The sequence below is a fragment of the Cephus cinctus genome, unplaced genomic scaffold (assembly GCF_000341935.2).
Source record: "Cephus cinctus unplaced genomic scaffold, Ccin1 Ccin1_scaffold0240, whole genome shotgun sequence".
Classification (NCBI taxonomy): Eukaryota; Metazoa; Arthropoda; class Insecta; order Hymenoptera; family Cephidae; genus Cephus; species Cephus cinctus.
Window position 1 is genome coordinate 248,714 of NW_014332956.1, and position 16,904 is coordinate 265,617.

General features: G+C 44.5%; 2 protein-coding genes across 3 annotated transcripts in view; one reads left to right on the forward strand and one right to left on the reverse strand.

Moving 5' to 3' along the window:
* Nucleotides 1-16,904, reverse strand: part of LOC107265882 — a 160,999-nt gene that overhangs the window by 104,717 nt on the left and 39,378 nt on the right. The window lies entirely within an intron of this gene.
* The window catches only part of LOC112494064, a 63,110-nt gene continuing 62,414 nt past the window's right edge, over nt 16,209-16,904 (forward strand). Inside the window, exon 1 of the mRNA XM_025083016.1 lies at nt 16,209-16,416. Within this exon, the coding sequence (XP_024938784.1) occupies nt 16,398-16,416 (19 nt within the window). The 5' untranslated portion in view covers nt 16,209-16,397. The remainder of the gene's footprint in view (nt 16,417-16,904) is intronic.

Genomic DNA, 16,904 nt, shown 5'->3' on the forward strand with positions numbered 1-16,904 from the left:
GGCGATTAAAGTTACGTCGACCCGTTGACGTGTCACTTGCGACTACGAGTATGAGTTGGATAACTTTCAAGTTTAAATTACATGTCCCATACCGTAGATACAGGTATAACTTGCGCTCTGAATTTACGTTATTCCATCTCCTCTGATTTGCTAACGAATATACACGATTTCCTGGTGATCGATGAAGAGGCGTCTTAAGCTACGAAAAAGCACGTTTTTAATTAAATACCACGTTGCTGCGTTTCGTTCACGAACGCGTCTATACACTCGTGGGATATAAAACGAGTGGAGAGAGATAAAAGAGGACGTGATAGTGGATAGTATCAGAATCCAAGAGACAGAGAGAAATTATTTCTCTCTCTTAGGATTACCAAGCCAATCTCGCACGTATTCCGGACTCTCCCACGATACCGAGAGTCCACACCGGATAGCGAGTGAATTGTCGCGATAACACATCGATAACGGGATATCGTACCGCGTTTGAAAATTTTCAAAGAATTTTCATATTTTTAACAATATCATTATCGTTGCATTATCGAATTAGTCGGAGGTGCGTTTTTCACTCGTATTCAAATATCAGCTAAATTCATCTATATCAAGGAATGTTTATATTAAATTTCATTCTATTTCGTCGAGAAATTCTCGTCTCGGCGTCTCTCGTAGAATGTTCGCTTTATCAAGTATTTCGAAGAGACAGAAAAGTCACAGGAAACAGGCAGTACTCTGACTACGTACATATGTACCATGATGTGGGCAGGTTAGGTACATACGTGCCCGTCGATGCGCGATTCTCGTGTCCCGATTGAATAGCCCCGTAAAATATGAAGGTATTTCCAGCCGTGGCAGAGCTCGAATGTGCATTTGCGCGCTCGGTCAGATCTTGTTGAGTGAATATGTACTATCTAGGGACGCGGCTCAGGTTCATGGGCGCGTACTGATCCAGACAGTTCTCGAGCATTTCGCGAGATTTCAGAATAGCGCCACATGCATACGTTTAGAGTAAATAAACGAATGACATACATATACAACATGCATACTACATATACCTATACGAAATGCTTAGTATATAGCCAGAGCAGGTGCAGGGAGCTCGTATGCACCAGGGCGTCGCGACGCCCGAAGTTTCGAGGTAAAACCACGGCAAGCGGAAAATCGGAATAGTTACGGATATGACTGAAACGATTTATAACCATGCAGCGCGAACCAACCACCATAGTATTACCGTCGCCGCCTTCGCCATCCAACCGAACCCCCTTATCTTCAACCCCTGTGATTTAATAACGTCCCAAACCGCCCCGCCTACCCAAGGATATTCTTCCATGACACGGTGGCAGCCCATTATTCTCGCGATCGCGAGAATTTCACAAGTTCCTGCTCCGATCGGATACTCCGAGTGGTTTACGGTAGGGGTCGATGTTCTTGAATGTATCCGAGATAACGTCCCTGGTCCTTTGTACAGCAGCATCCCTCACGATTTTTCTCTTCGCGTTAAAATAACAGTTTAACACGCGTTTCGAAACAAGAGGAAGCTGCGTAGATTAAGAGCAATAGGGTCGGTCAAAAGAAATACAACGGCAGCCAAAGAAGTGGTCCAGGTAGAGTGGGAAGATCGAGAAGATGCAACGGTTGCGGATGAGGACTCTTAATAGCCGTGGCTGAATGCACCAGGGGACAGTGGATCCGAATGCTGGCGACATCCACTTAAGTTTTCTTCTCTCGCTTGGCAACGAGATCAGAATGCGGCAGATACATGGACAGATACGTGCACGTAGTCACGTAGGTAAGCTAGAGCGTAGAAATGTCAGAAAGGGTGTGGTGCGATATATATATATATATATATATATACACATCTAAGTATCACCCTTATACTCCTCGTGGTTCGGGATGAGGATGCACGTCGTGCTCCCTGATATGCCCACAACGCCACAACCTCCTTCGTAGCTCAACTACCCACATCTAAGTATCACCCTTATACACGTAGGTAAGCTAGAGCGTAGAAATGTCAGAAAGGGTGTGGTGCGATATATATATATATATATATATACACATCTAAGTATCACCCTTATACTCCTCGTGGTTCGGGATGAGGATGCACGTCGTGCTCCCTGATATGCCCACAACGCCACAACCTCCTTCGTAGCTCAACTACCCCTTCTTGGCTGCCGACTTTAGACTCTTGCTGCCTCCAGCGTTACACGTATTAGATAGTTACATTAAGTACACACTCGGTCGCTGCCGTTCTCTACGTATCAGTAGTTTGTAGTATGGGGTCGTATGAGGTACGAGGTATAAGGTACGGACCGTGAGCTTCGTGAGGTGGCGAGGGATATGGGGAAACCTCACGGACCATTTCCCCGGAAGCCGTGCCCGGGTTACATACATCGGCGCTAGCTAGCACAGCCACTCTTGAGGCCAGCATTTCCTCTTAGAATTTTTTATACACGGTTGTATACCCTGCTCTCTTTCTCTCGAAGGAACGACGTTACCCGGGCGTTAAGGTGCGTTCACAATGGCTTCTCCGTTTACCACTTTTTCGCTACCATCAGCACGGCAGCCGCAAGGTATCATGGGACGTCGACTTATGGTAAGGAAGGGGGATACTCTCACTACCCCCTTTTTGCATGAGCATTGCCCAACCATCATGAGGATAATGGTATTTTTTTTTAATGGACTTTTCACTTATTTTCATCTAACCTTTCGAGGGTTGCTCTGAAACGTGGGCGAAAGGTCGACAGACGAAAAGAATACTTCAGAGATTGAATCTGATGCTAATGGCATAGGTTAACGTTGATGAAAGTTATATGACTTTAGCAACGTAACTTTTCAGACGACGGTATATACATATATGTACATATGTATATGGTGTGCAGACTGTATTTATGAGCCTGAGAATGTTTCTCTTAGGACTGGATCGATAAAGTCATTTGGATTAGACGATCGAAACGTGTAAACCTATATTCCTGAAATAGATTTCCAAGAAAATCCCATTTTCTGGCACTGCCAAGAGAAGGTAACCAGTCAAGTTTCCACTTGGTTCCTTTTAACAACTTTGCCGATCATGCGGTCAGGACGCGTTACGACCTTCTTCTATGGAGTGTAACCGCGAATCGAGCAGCTACAAACCTTCCTATTTATCGAGTTTACAACAGCCGTGAAATTTTACGGAGCGAATTCTACGAGCTTGGGATATCTAATATAGGTATGCCACGGAGAAAAAAAGATAATAAAAAGAAAAAATTATAAACGCCCGTCACTTCGTTCTCTCATTCTCCTAGCAAACAGTCAACTTTCCTATAGTAAATATATGGCGCCCGTTATATCTATATTGTATATGTGGCTATACATTCTTTTCTCTCCAGTGCGCGAACAGTACGTACTATATAGGTATAGAATATACGACCACGTTTCGCGTTCCCTGTGCGGTTGGAGTTCCTCCGATCCAACGTTATTAATGGAACTCGTAATTTCTCGGATCTTTCTGCCTCATGCCTTTCGCGATTCAATGGTTCAACTAACTTCGGTTTATATGACATATTGATAACTCGGAGAATCAGGACGTAATTGCCGTCGTTACTATCGTCGCCGCGACGTTCAATTTTACAGGATCACGGAACGTCCCTTTCTAGGTTCGGACTTACTTTCCTCCAGGCGAAGCTCGCTGCTGTTGGTCGGATCGAACGATCAGGAATTTGTTACAAAATGGCTCGTGAAATTCACCCTTTGTATACCTATATATACACCCCTATACGTATAGAACTCGAAAAGCAATGTAATAATTGCGGTCACTTTGGGATTACATTTCGATTGGATATCGCGTAAATGGCGGCGGTTATCTATAGTACCTATAAAAGTTCACGATCGAGGATCTATGGATCAAAGATTTAGCTCATGGATCACGAACGAGTTGACCTTGTCTGTTTGAAATTTCGTGACTGGAATACAGTTATCTATGAACTTTGTGTAATTTTATAGAAAACTAATAAAACAACTCCTGGTACATATCCAAGTTCTCATAACGTATGGAAAAAGAGTTTAAAGGTGAAGTACGTGAAAGGAATGAACCGAGATAAAAGAAATCTGTAAACATGTGGAAAAATGTAGATTCGCTCGACAGCAGGTATTTTCTGAAGTAAGAAAAGGCACGGAGAGAGAAATTGCAAAGGAGAGTCATAGGATCAGGATGCACATACGCAAGGAAGTATTTGCAGGAGATCGAAAGAAAAAAGCCTCAGAGTCCATAAAGACGTTCGTCTAGGACCACTTGACGTCAGACAGTGCGGAACTCCGATTCCTGGCAGTAAAGTGAACGGGGAATGAATCTATTCCGAGCCTAGCGTAGCAGAACGATGCGCTGCAGTGGCAGAGAACTCTGAAATACGAAGAGGCAAGAGTACATAAGAGACTGAGATAGAGAGAGAAGAGGGAAAAGAGAAAGAGAGAGGTTCAATGCCAGATGCCAAATTTTACGAGCTCGTCTCTATCCCGTTACTATGCTTCTTTTTTACAGCCCCTTCTACCCTCTCCTTTTTTGTTTCGCCCCACGTCTTCCACGACCACGAGCATAGCTGGAGCTTCAATCATAAATCCTGACGTAGTCTCAGACCCACCGAACGGTAATCCTAGTGCGTGCAGAGTGCGCGTACATCCTACTCAGGATCTATACGGAGTACGAGACAAGCCCGACTTTTGGCAACGAGTCAAAAACCACCCTGGGACAAGTAGCTTCGGTCATGGATACGTATTTTCTCCAGCAGAGCAATCCGTAGCTTTCCTTTCTGTCATGGGATTAGTAGTTACTCTAGGTTCTCCGCGAAACGCACCGTCGTTCATCAAGCTCTCCTCTACTATTTTATCCCCGAGCCTTAAGGTCGTCTATAGGTACGATTAAAGTAGAAATTCTAATCCCTTCAGTTTTTTTTTTTTTTTTTTTTTTTTTTTTTTTTTTTGGGGGATTTTTTTTTTTTTTTTTTTTTTTTTTGGTGCTCCTGAAATTACGATAAATCTCGTACGATTATCTTAACGCGACATTCTTTATCAAAAGTTTTCTCCAGCTTCCGGAAAGTTTCGAAGAAAACTCTTTTCTTACGTGTACACAATCCAGCCTCCACTCGCATACCATTTACATTCAACATTGACAACGTGGAATCTCGTAGTTTCTATACGTATGGCTCTATCGACTAACTACCTACTGAATCGTGATCGCGTCTCTGACGGGCGGGACACACGACTTGACATCCATGGGAAAGCTCCACGTGTGTCCTGTCAACTACAGTAGTGGGAATGAGACTGACGCGTGCACGTGACACGCAACGTACACTCGAGACCTCGGACTATCCTCGAAAATCCGTACAGGAACATGACGTCAGCTGTTAAGCTTGAAGTATAGTGCTACGATCGAAGTATCTGGTATGCATACACGAAGGTAGTATAGATCCTAGAAAAATGCAAGTTGGTATATATTGTTTACTGGTGCAGGCTTCCCATGTAAATAATGCATATGACAAGTTTGCCTGCGAAATTACGACAAGCTTCGGTATATCCGCTGGGCGTCCGATCAATCGGACGTGCATTATATATATGTATATTCAGCAAGGAATGAAAAAGCAGTGTTGACATACTTGACAGGTATACCTGCTGCAGTAAACTTATTGCCAACTTTAAACCAATTGTAAATCAGATCTCGTACTCCGAAACGTCTCCATTTAAATCTTCTGATGTAACCCGTAGACCATCACTGAACCCATTTCTAACGCGGCCCTGATGTCAGACGAAAACTTCAAATCCAATTCACGTCGTGGGTTCAAATCAAAACGTCATTTTTCCCGGTGGAATATTACGTGCGTAAATCATACAGATATCCCAATTGTATTCCAATCCAATATACATTATTGGTCGTTAGGATGTTAAATTTAACGAAATATTGTCAGCCGCACCCTATGTGTGTGTGTATATTTAAAAACGTATATAGATCATATACAACGTATATACAAAATCATATATGTATATTCCGAAAATCGTGATTTATATGATCGTTATGTAACATTTTGAAAAATTTCCTTTTTTTTACCCTGTCAGCAAGACAATTTAGGGACATCCCGTACAATGGATTTCGTAATAGATTTTTAACGGCGTTCTTATCGACATTTCCCACTTTTTAGGAAAAGAAACTCTCACTGGGCTGGCATTGTCAATCGGTTGGGACGAATGAATGGGTACGAGACGGATGAAAGGAAAGAATAATGCAAATATTATCTAGTCGTTCCCGCTTCCCTCACTTTGCAAGAATTCAAGAATACTTCTTATCCGTATACTCGAGCATATCGTCAGACTGACGTCACTCACAAGTACATCTGACGAGACGGAGCAAAGCGTTAATGGAATCGACCGCCCATCTGTTCAATTACGACGACCAATATTAATTCGCGATAATTCGTTTACCGATAACCACATCACGTTAATATACACTATCCAACCGAGCGAAACTGGCTGCCGTCCCGATGCAACAAAATTTTGCCCCGTTGCAACATCGCATATTCGGCTATTCCCGTAGTACAGTCGTTATAACCTGGCATCAGCCGGGTTGCGCCCCATCAATTATACAATAAGCTCCGCTACTATGTATCCGATAGGTTTACTACCGGACGCCACTCAAAATGCATGATAATTGAGTATTAAAAAATAGCGAAATAACAGATGACGCAATTGATCAGAATTTATAGAGACATCAAATAAAATGATATCAAATGAAATTGTTAATATCCTGGAATTTATTTCATAATTAACATTTCAATTATGGCAACGACTCTTGGTAGCAGTGTTACAGCTTTTAACAATTCCAGATCCACGTTCCGGGTGTCTGTCTGCAAGTTACGGTGGGGTTGCGGGGGGAGGTAATTTGATAAAACCAAGGAAACACATGCTGTCAGGCTGCGTGAACCAATCTGTGTCATTCGCTTAGGAGCAGTTAGTCGAATGCGTTCAACGGGAGAGCCTGACGATGGCTGCCAAAACACTTCCGTTCTCGGGCTCCTGACGTTCGCGAGCGCTCGAGTTCAGCGTCAGTCCCTAACTCCATTTAGTCCGCCGCATTTCGTAACTCTCCAAACAATGTTTGTTTGATTATCCAGAAGCTAAATACATTAACCACTAAAATACAGTCGCTATGGGTTACGACGAGGTTGGACACGACGACAGAATCAGCTAGTCAGTTATGTAAGCCAGGGTTAGACTATCCGAGTATTAGAGTACTAGCATGGGTGTTGGGTAGATAGGCAACCAGGCAGAATAGTGGGTGAGTCGCTTGTCGTATAGATGTCGGGAAGCGAAGGGGACTAAGGTAGAAAAGGTCAAGACGTAGAAGTGTAAAGTTAGGTCGGAGGTTGGAGGTCGATATAGGAAACAGAGAACGTCATGTCCGTTTGAATGACGGAACAGGCTTGGAGATCAGCGGATAGAGTCCATACAGTATATTGTATATATTTATATCTACCGTATACGTGTATATAGACATATTATATATTCGCAGATGCAGTCAATAATCGGTAGGTGCAACACGCTCGGGCACCCTGTGAACTCGGCTGAACGGATGCGAACTCACAGTTTGAAAGGGAGTTCCGCGATGGCGGGTATTGATTTGTACGTTTTGGTTATGCAGGGCCGATTCCTCTCACCTCTTCCCGGGGAATGCATAATTTAAATGTCCTGTCCCAGTTTCCCTTTATGGCTGATTGCTATGCCATCTCCGCTATGAATTACCGGACCCTTCGCATATTTTTCTTCGTCACCCCTGCGAGCACCCTTGACAATTTTTAACCCGTCTTTCACAGTTCGCGATGCCCTTTAAGCTTCATACGTTGAAAGTGATTCTTTGCTCTTCTTCCTTCTAATTATTCGCTTGCTTCGTGCTCTGCTACCCTTGTTTCATCGAGGTACACACAGCTATCGGTAACATCGCGTGTTGGAGGGTCCAATTGTTCGTCGGTAATTTTCTGTAGAAATTTCCGACTTTCCGCCACGGCGGCGTCTATAATGGAAACTGTAACTGACACGAGTGTCAACACGCGAACCAATTACGCGGGCTGTTTTTTTGGTTCGGTATAAAAAGTCACGATAAACGTTATATTCATTGATTATAGTTATTAACAATGAATGAATCGTTAAGGCACCTTGCACACATGTCGTGTCTGACATTGTAGACACATCGAATACGGTCAACCATAAAGTCAGTTAGGTAAGCCGCGCCGTTAACAATAGGAAGCCACGCGCCATATGCGGTCGCACATGCCAGGCGTTTTCCGCAACGTCGGGGTAGTTCAGTACCCCAGAGAGAGGGAGGCTTTTGGTATACGAGGGTTGCCAATGGGGGACAGAGATAATTCTCTCAATCTTTCTACCCTCTGTGTCTCCCCCTTTTTTGCTCCTCCTCTATCTCTCTCTTTTCATAAACCTTTTTTTTCCTTTTTTTTTTCTTTCGTTGGTTGAATCAGTTTTTCTTTTTTATTATTGTCTCGCACCGAGGGCGACTGTAATAAAGACAAACCCTGTTCGGTGTTCAGTTTCACGTTCGTGCGATTCATGATTTTATTTCCCGCTGGAAGAACGTAGCGTAATATTTCGCTGTGGCGAAATTTTGACGACACGTAAAGTTCTGGCTCGTTTTCATACGGGCGCCCATATGTTCGCGGGGGCGTTTTACGTCCCTTGCGATATCGTCCATCAATCAGCTTTATGATCTAACGATACTCGTGTCACGTCCAACGGAGAGCCCTTGTGATTATCTGCACGTGGATTTTTATGAAACATAATTTTTATTTGGAAATTGAGATTTTGTAAAATAAAAATTTTTATCACCCGTCAAAATGATTTGATGAGTGTTTATCAATATTGGTAGGCGTTAAGAACTATACAGGCAAATATGCATTAGGGTACTCGTTGGTTTAGAATTAAAGAATCATTTCGGGGTGGATCTAAAGGCTTACGCGGATATATAGTATATACGGGATAAGTCGTATTTGAAGTATGGCGAACTTTTAAACCTGCCAATGTATTCATCGACGTAGTCTGGCGGATGGTTGATGCGAGGGTAGTTCACCCCTTGTGTCGCTTCGGTATATCAGAGCCAGCGTGTGATAAATCTTCGAAGCGTTTGTGCCTCTATCGTATCACCGTTGTATTTTAATATTTTAAAGTTCTGCCCTAAATGCGCAGTATATCAAAACTTCTCCCATAAATTACAACGGGGCGGGGGAGGGGTCTCCCCTCGCCGTTCACACTTGCCCTTTCGATAACCCAGCATCGGTTAAACTATTGACCGTGGCACGCGCGTCGGGACGCCTCCTGGTGACGGGACGAAACATGGACGACCCCATGAAAAAAAAGTGATCCACGCCGAGACGCATTGTCGAGAAGAGTCTGGTTTCTCAATTAAAAGGAGCAACACGTCATTGTTGACAATCAATCGTTAAAGCAAGGTCAGATTGACGTTGGAACCCCTTTCGGAAGAAATTGCCACAAATCAGATGCTCGGGTTCGAGTTTCACGAAACAGGATTATATTTTCGTGCAACGAAGCGAATTTGATGAAAAAAATTATTTCACTGTAGAAAGTTGCTAATTATTCTACCGAAAATGATGAGGAATTTAATTTCTTGGGGAGCCCCTGGAAAATAAGATTTGTTCAGCCACGCAATCAGAAGGATATTAAGAATGCGATACGCACGTTACACAAGAATCGGCAGACGTAAGAAAAGAGACGACTTTAAGAGCCAGGCAGATGTTAATTAGTAATACAATCTTTAATTGTTCCAGCCGTAGGCGCTCTCTGAAGAAATACTCGATGCCAGCACAATGTGGAAGGAAAGGACCAATGGGATAGTATCAACCGGGGCATCTGCCGACAGCAGCGCCGACGTTTTATTAATTGTCTTAATAACCCTGTGGACTAACGAGTGCTGGCCAACAAAAAATAACTCAAGCGGTCCCTTTGTGTTTCTCAAAGATTGTGTGTAAATGTTAGTCCAACGCGTGTTTTACGTGTTCCTGCATTACTACCCCTCGGAGGCCGTATTACGTTCCTGCTGCCCCTGCCACTCTTTTTTTTTTCAGTTTCCCTCCATTTTTCTGGTACTTTTTTTTTACATCTCTATACCACTCCTCATCGTCGCGTCGGTTCTTTGTGAGTCTCCACTTCGTTTTAGTCGACAAGCGTCCCGACGCTCGCTCTCCCCAGAGTCGTAAGCGACTATGGAAACGCGTTAGCTCTGTACTTTATAGCCGGTAAAATTAAACAAGCAGAAAAGTACCTGCCTGCCGACGCCGAGCGTCCGTCCAACGGCGCATACGGAATCACTTATCGTTAAGAGCGGGTTTTCCCAGAGCCGAAGAGACTCGCATTAATGGGGAGTATTAAAGCCGTAAAACAATACCGAAACTTTGAGAACCTTCCGCGCTCTTTCGCTCATCCTGCCTTTGCTGGCCAAACTTTCTTGTACCGAGAATTCCTCGGGCTCTATGGATACTTGTTAAGACGGTCTCGGGGTAGCTTCATCGACTACGTCAATGCATCGTTACTTCAATTATATTGGCAACTTAATGCCCCTTTGTTTATCCCCGCGCTGCTCGATCCATCGTCAATCTAGAACACTCGCAATCAGCGCCACGATCCTTCACCGAGCGTCGTTCCAAGATTGCATAGGGATTTCCAGGACAGTTTCACGGTGATTGTGGATTCTGAAAATATTCAAGGAAATTTGTTTGTAATACTCGGCGGAGGTAGATGAGCTATGGTGGATAGGACCGAAGAAAATTTTGCGAAATATTAAGAGCAGTCTTGCGCATCCGTACGAGATGCGCTCGTAAAAAACATAAAGGGAGCTATTATCGAGCCCAGGGGAGAATTGCCCTTAGAGGAAATATAGTAGCTAGAGAAAATCTTATAGTCTTGAGTATCAGGGGAGGATCCCTCGGTAAATTTTCGAAGCGGGGAAGTTTCTTTGTATCAGATATATAGATATATAGATTAGCATGGGGCGAGACGTCACCTCGGTTCAAAGGAGAATTAAGGGTGCCTTTTAATTCCCCGACTTAAAAGATGTATATTTTATCCAGGTTGTTGTCGCTATATCAATCCCTCTACCTTATTTCGCCAGTACCTATCCCTTTATCCTCATAATCAAACCTTATCTCCCTTACCGAGCTGTATTCCTCTGGCTACGTCCTTTTTTCACCCTTGAGCCCCTATCCGCGTCCCGACGCCTACACTCTATTTAATTTAAATAACTTTTAAAAGTTCCGAGCCGCGACTCCGCCTCTTCTAGCAGATATCAGATCTCCGTTGCCGTGCCATCTCGATCCTCTCTTCCAAGGAAGACACACTTTATACGCAGAGTCACCCTCCTCTTTATTCTCACTTTCGCTTATTTCCCTTCCTTCCTTTTTTTCCTTACAAGAACCCGCGCGAACTTTCCAACTTGTTCTTCCTCGCCGACGCTTGCAGTCGACGCCTTTATTCACTGATTTAATTCTCAAATAATTTTGCGGATAATCACTTCATCCTGCTTTCAAGTCACCTGCTCTCTTCTTGGCTCATCGTTTCCACCCCTCACCGTTTCTCTTTAGCGAATGAAAAGCTAGTTTCACCTGTCTACGAGTCGGAGAGTTCACTTTTCGTGCCACGATAAAAAGTTGTATAGAATTGATTTTATACATTTTTTAATAGAATTTCCATTAACATTTTTAATCTGCCCATAAGCATACGCATACTTACTACCAATGCATTCCTTCTTGTTCCTGCAAATTGCTCCTTTGCCCAAGAATCAATTACTGACTGATTGCGGCCAGAATTTAACGAAGCAACTGAATATCCGGCTAATGAGGAGGAGAGTTGTTACCGAACGATCCCTGCGAAATAATATCCTGATTACGAAACCATAATTAATTTAGTCCCTTCGTCAATGCTACCGAGAGAGAAACCGAGATAGCAAGGGAGTAAGACTCTAACGGGAAGTTCATCAACGACGAGGAGTATTCGAAGTACATCCTAAAATTACATTCCATTGGCTCTCTTGGAGGAGTCAGGAATACCGTGCATTGCCTCGACATTCTCCTATACGGAGTACACCTAACCTATACTCAGTCTCCTGAATTCCCACGTTAAATCAACAAGGAAAATAAAGCCCCGATCGTTCCGAAAAGATTTTCTTTCGGCTTTACTTTTTCCTCTGTTTTCATTGCCTACTCTAATCCATTTCCCATCCAAACGATTCCGTCACGAGGTTCGCCATTGATTTTTCGAACCGAGGATGTCCTCTCGAACAGTTTTATGTCGTCACCCCGTTAATGCCTCTACCGACCGAAGAGACGTTATCTCTTGGATTTTATCGTCGACATAGTACTATACCAGTCTGCAGCCAGGGTCGCTTGCTCGGGTTGGAAATTCATGACGCCAGAGGATAGACGAGGGTCGCGTTGTTGAGCGATACGTCGCGTTCGCGAATGAGTAACGGAGTGCTGCACCCGCAGCATCCCCTATAGGTCCCTGGGTCTCTTGGCCTCTTGGTCTCTCTGACATTCGCCCTATACGTATACTCAGTCTCTCACCTTCCGCCCTTTCTCGTCTCGACTCTGGGTCTCTCCTATGTGAATAACAAAGTGGCTATCTTTCCTCCTAACAAAAGCGCAAATGACAAGGGGGATGTAGCGCGTTGCGCTGATTTAAATGCTTAATGACCTCTGCATGAGATAATACACAGGATGAGCGATGTCGAGGTCAGAATGGATCTTTAAAATTTTATCTACCCTCATTGCATGTAAGTACGTCTGGAATTGTACTTAAAAAAAGTTATAAGGGTCGATCAGTACATTTAATCATTATTGGTCCATTCGTAGAGACAGTTAACTAGTAAGATTTATCCCAATGTGGTTATAGCGCATTGATTTTGGAATTTAAGGAAAATTTCTTCCGGTTTGATATAGTGCTTGGTAGCTTCGAGGACCTAAAGAAAGTCACAGGGATGCTGTGCACATGTAAGGGTATTCCGAAGTGTATAAAATGTCAGATAGGGCAACTGACAAACTTCACTGCAAATACTAGATTGCTGTCGAGCATCGAAGCTGGACCATGTATTGTCAAAGTGGCTCATTTGGTACTGTTGGTTTGTGTATCTTTGGAATTAGTGGCGCCCCTATCTGACCTTCCGTATCTTAGCTTGGAGTCCCTTCGAGTGGCCTTTCAAGCGAGATGATGAACGTCCTGGGTAGATTATTTTGTAAGAGGCCAGAAAACTATCTGAAAGAGGTAAGAAGAAGAAAAAAAAAGGAATTCGACGTCCCTGGGGAAAAATACAAATCATAAAGTTTGGATTTTGCGGGTCAGTGGATTTTTGGCGACTCGTCAGTTAATTTGGTCTGATGACGAAGCGCAAGGGGTCGTCAAGGCCGCTTCGACTAATGGCCACGGTGGTGGAAGCAAAGGATGATAAAGGGTGGCTCTCGTAGCGGACATCAAGGAGAAAGCTACCCTGTGATCTTCCCGAGCATTGGCCAAGTCCTGGGCGAATTGAACGTGTTACCCGTTCACCGGTAGGCAGGCACACCTTTCAGCATGAGGGTTGTGTATGTGTATCAGGGGGGTGAAACTGGTGCGCAAGGGTGCAGGAGCAGTTAGTCTACTATCTAGCGTGTTTATGGTAATTCAGGCCATCCCGTTGACCTACGTGCACCATGCATATACATCGACCCCTCACTTTGACGCCGATCCATCTACTGCCAATTCGAGCTCCTCTTTGCTCAGCGTCCTCTCTCTCACCCCCAGCGTCGCGACGGCACGCCCCTGTTACCACGTAGAAGTCTGCTCATCCTCCCCGGTCCACACGAGCCACGCAATTTGGTTGTCGGCCAATTTTTCCATCAGGGTAAGTGTTCCCCCGCGATTTCACCGAGTGCACAAGACGCTCCCAAGTGGACCAGGGATGCCAGGCCACCCTTGTCCAGCACTTCACTCCCTTTGCTCCATCCCTCAGGAAAGGAAGCTTCGAGAGGTATACACGTAGAAGAATTTTCGTAGAGCGTCAATCTTTCCGCGACCTACGGAAAGATAATGTCTACCGACGACCCGGTCGAATTCAAGGGGGATGATTTTTCATTCGTTTTGTCGGACGGTTTATCGATGCGTTATTTCGCAAATGGCTCGCATTTGTTGTCGGTTGGTCTGACCGTGTTATCTCACGCATGGCTTGCGACGTGCTTGTCCGGCGTATATCGTTCGTAATTTTTTTAGCCACAGTGGATAGAACGCAGTCACAAGGATTTTTTGTCAAGAGTATCCCATCTTTCAAATGGACAAAAAAGCTCAGTCATTAAACATTTTTATTACATTACCTCTTAAAATCATTTCCCTCGTTCACCCTCTGGCGTGTCTTAACGATCGCACGAACTACGCAACCCTACTTATTTCACTTCGGATTCCTCAGACTCTATTTTGACCATTTCAACTCACGGTATTTCCCCTCTAGGTTCTTTTTAACTAGACCTTTTCTCAGCATAGCAAAGAATATGGCCCGGAAGGGAACATTGTTCACGGTACGTTTTACATCTTACTTTTTTACACCTTGCTCCCTTTAATGTTCCACTTTGCAAAGGGCGATGGGCGACCTCGGTGTTTTCAGCAGGGTTAGTAGCCTCGTCTTGAGATATCATTTGCAGAGGGAAAATGAACTGCACCAGTTCCTTTTATTAGGGCTTTTATTCCCTTTGATTAAACGCCAACGACCCCTCCATACCTACATATACATGTATAGCTGAGGGACCTATATTCCATGATCACCCAGCGAGCACTGCGAATTGTCGAGCGCCTTATCTTCAGTCATAATCCACGCTGAGTTCTCACCGACAATCTGTACGACTTTCATCCATGTCTATAGGCACTGGTGTTAACGCCCCAGGGCATTCTAATCAGACTACGTATACCGGTTGGATTATGGCCAGACACGCTCGTTACTCGTTTAAGACGAGATCTCGTCCGCGCTTCTAAATCGTGACGCGTTATAATTATACACGGGAGACCCTGTCAACCAGCTCTTACATGTGTCCAGATAGTTTAGATATATGTATGTTTTGTCTCACAAATAAGTATGGACACAGACTCCAGTCATAATACTATTTATTAGTACCGATCAAAAAATGGGATAAGCACAATATCACAGATGTTTTCAGATCGGACGCGTAGGCGTAAAATGGAATCGATTTTTACTGTCTACGGGATTAATGCTGTCTCAGCAAGGACCAAGTATCGTTCAATGTTTTGGCGCGCCCACGCAAAACAATTTCAAGACTTTCTCGAGCCACAGCCAAGTTTAAGAAGTCGTTTATGCCTGAGTGTTACATTTCAATTGGTGCGTGCCAGGTCGTCAAAGTTAAATCCTGCTACTTTGTCAATGGAAGAAGGAGGGTAATGGTGACGGCTGAGAGGTCGCTAACTGAAATGCAAAGCCGTTAATCTGATTTGGTTGCTCGTGAGGCTTTGGCGTGGCGAATTGGAAGTCTCGCTCGAGCCGCTGCTCGTGGCTTTCAGTCAATTATACATTATAAACAGTTATAAGTATGCAAATTCTCTAGGCACACACGCGGAAGGCATTAGCGCACGCACGGCGTCCCGTTCCACGGGTTCTCACGCACCCTCTGCGGATTACGCAAACTGCTTTCAACTGGGGAAATCAAAATTTTCGCGCGACTTCAGATTTCGAGATTTGATCAATTACTTTTGCGATTTTTAGAACGTCTTATGCGGCACAAACATTTTACTCGCTCTATTTCCATGTCGGTCAAATACTCGAATATTATCCGTGGCTTATCCGATATCTCTATGCTAATGTTACTACTTGGAAATTTCGTGACGGGTTCCAGTTAAAGAGAAAAACAATTTGTAGAGACGATAAGAGGCCTCGATGAATCATGGCAATTCAAAGTGGCTGCTTGTTTTTCCAGGTGAGTGAATGCCGCCATGGCGCCGCGCCGCACGAGTGAACCGCGCCGATCGGTAGTCAATGTAAAACATGGATATTATGCGCCGCGAACAGAACCGTTACCGCCACCAGTTTGCTACTGCTCGACGGGGGTTTGTGTGTACGATGTGCCGGTCACGCCATTGTTTTCCGGCTCGCACCTCGGAGTTGTTCGCTCGAACTTCGGCAAGTTGGAGGGGAGGAGAAAAATGATAATAGTAGTGTCCGAAGGTCGGGATAGGGTGGCACTGGAAGACAGCTGCTCATAATTGAGACATCAGAGTCAATATACCGGTCTAGGCTAACAGAGAGACAGGACGTAATATGGGACACAGCGAAGCGTGAAGCTTTAGGCTACATTCACACGGGACGAACGAGATACGAGCGACAGGAAGGATGTATGCGCGAGTCGTCTACGTGTATGTACATATTTATTTGTTTTGTATATATATACATACCTCTTTCATTCTTACCGCTTCCATTTTGTCTTCCGTACGACAGTCACGCACCGGGAACCTCAGGTTTTTCTTCCTCTCCGCATCACGATATCTATTCCATGTCGGTAATAAAATGCTCGGCGTACCTTCTCGACTCTCATCCCTCTGGCTTTTGTTATTCCGCGCGCGACGTGCCGCGTAAAGACGTGACAATCGCCGTAGGTAGGAGCCGATACCCTCGCACCGATCTATCCGCAAGCGATTTTGGACTATCGCCCGCTCGTGACACATCATAATAATACGTCTTCGTAGCTGAGAACTGTGGCAGCGTCCTTATTTTTCCTCCTTATTAAGAGTATCCGATCCCATGTCTATGACACACATTCAATGTAAAATTTCCACCGAGCGCTCGAAGCGCCAAACTGAAGCAACTAGCTGCGCGTGATTGGCAACAGCGACGCCAGCTGGCG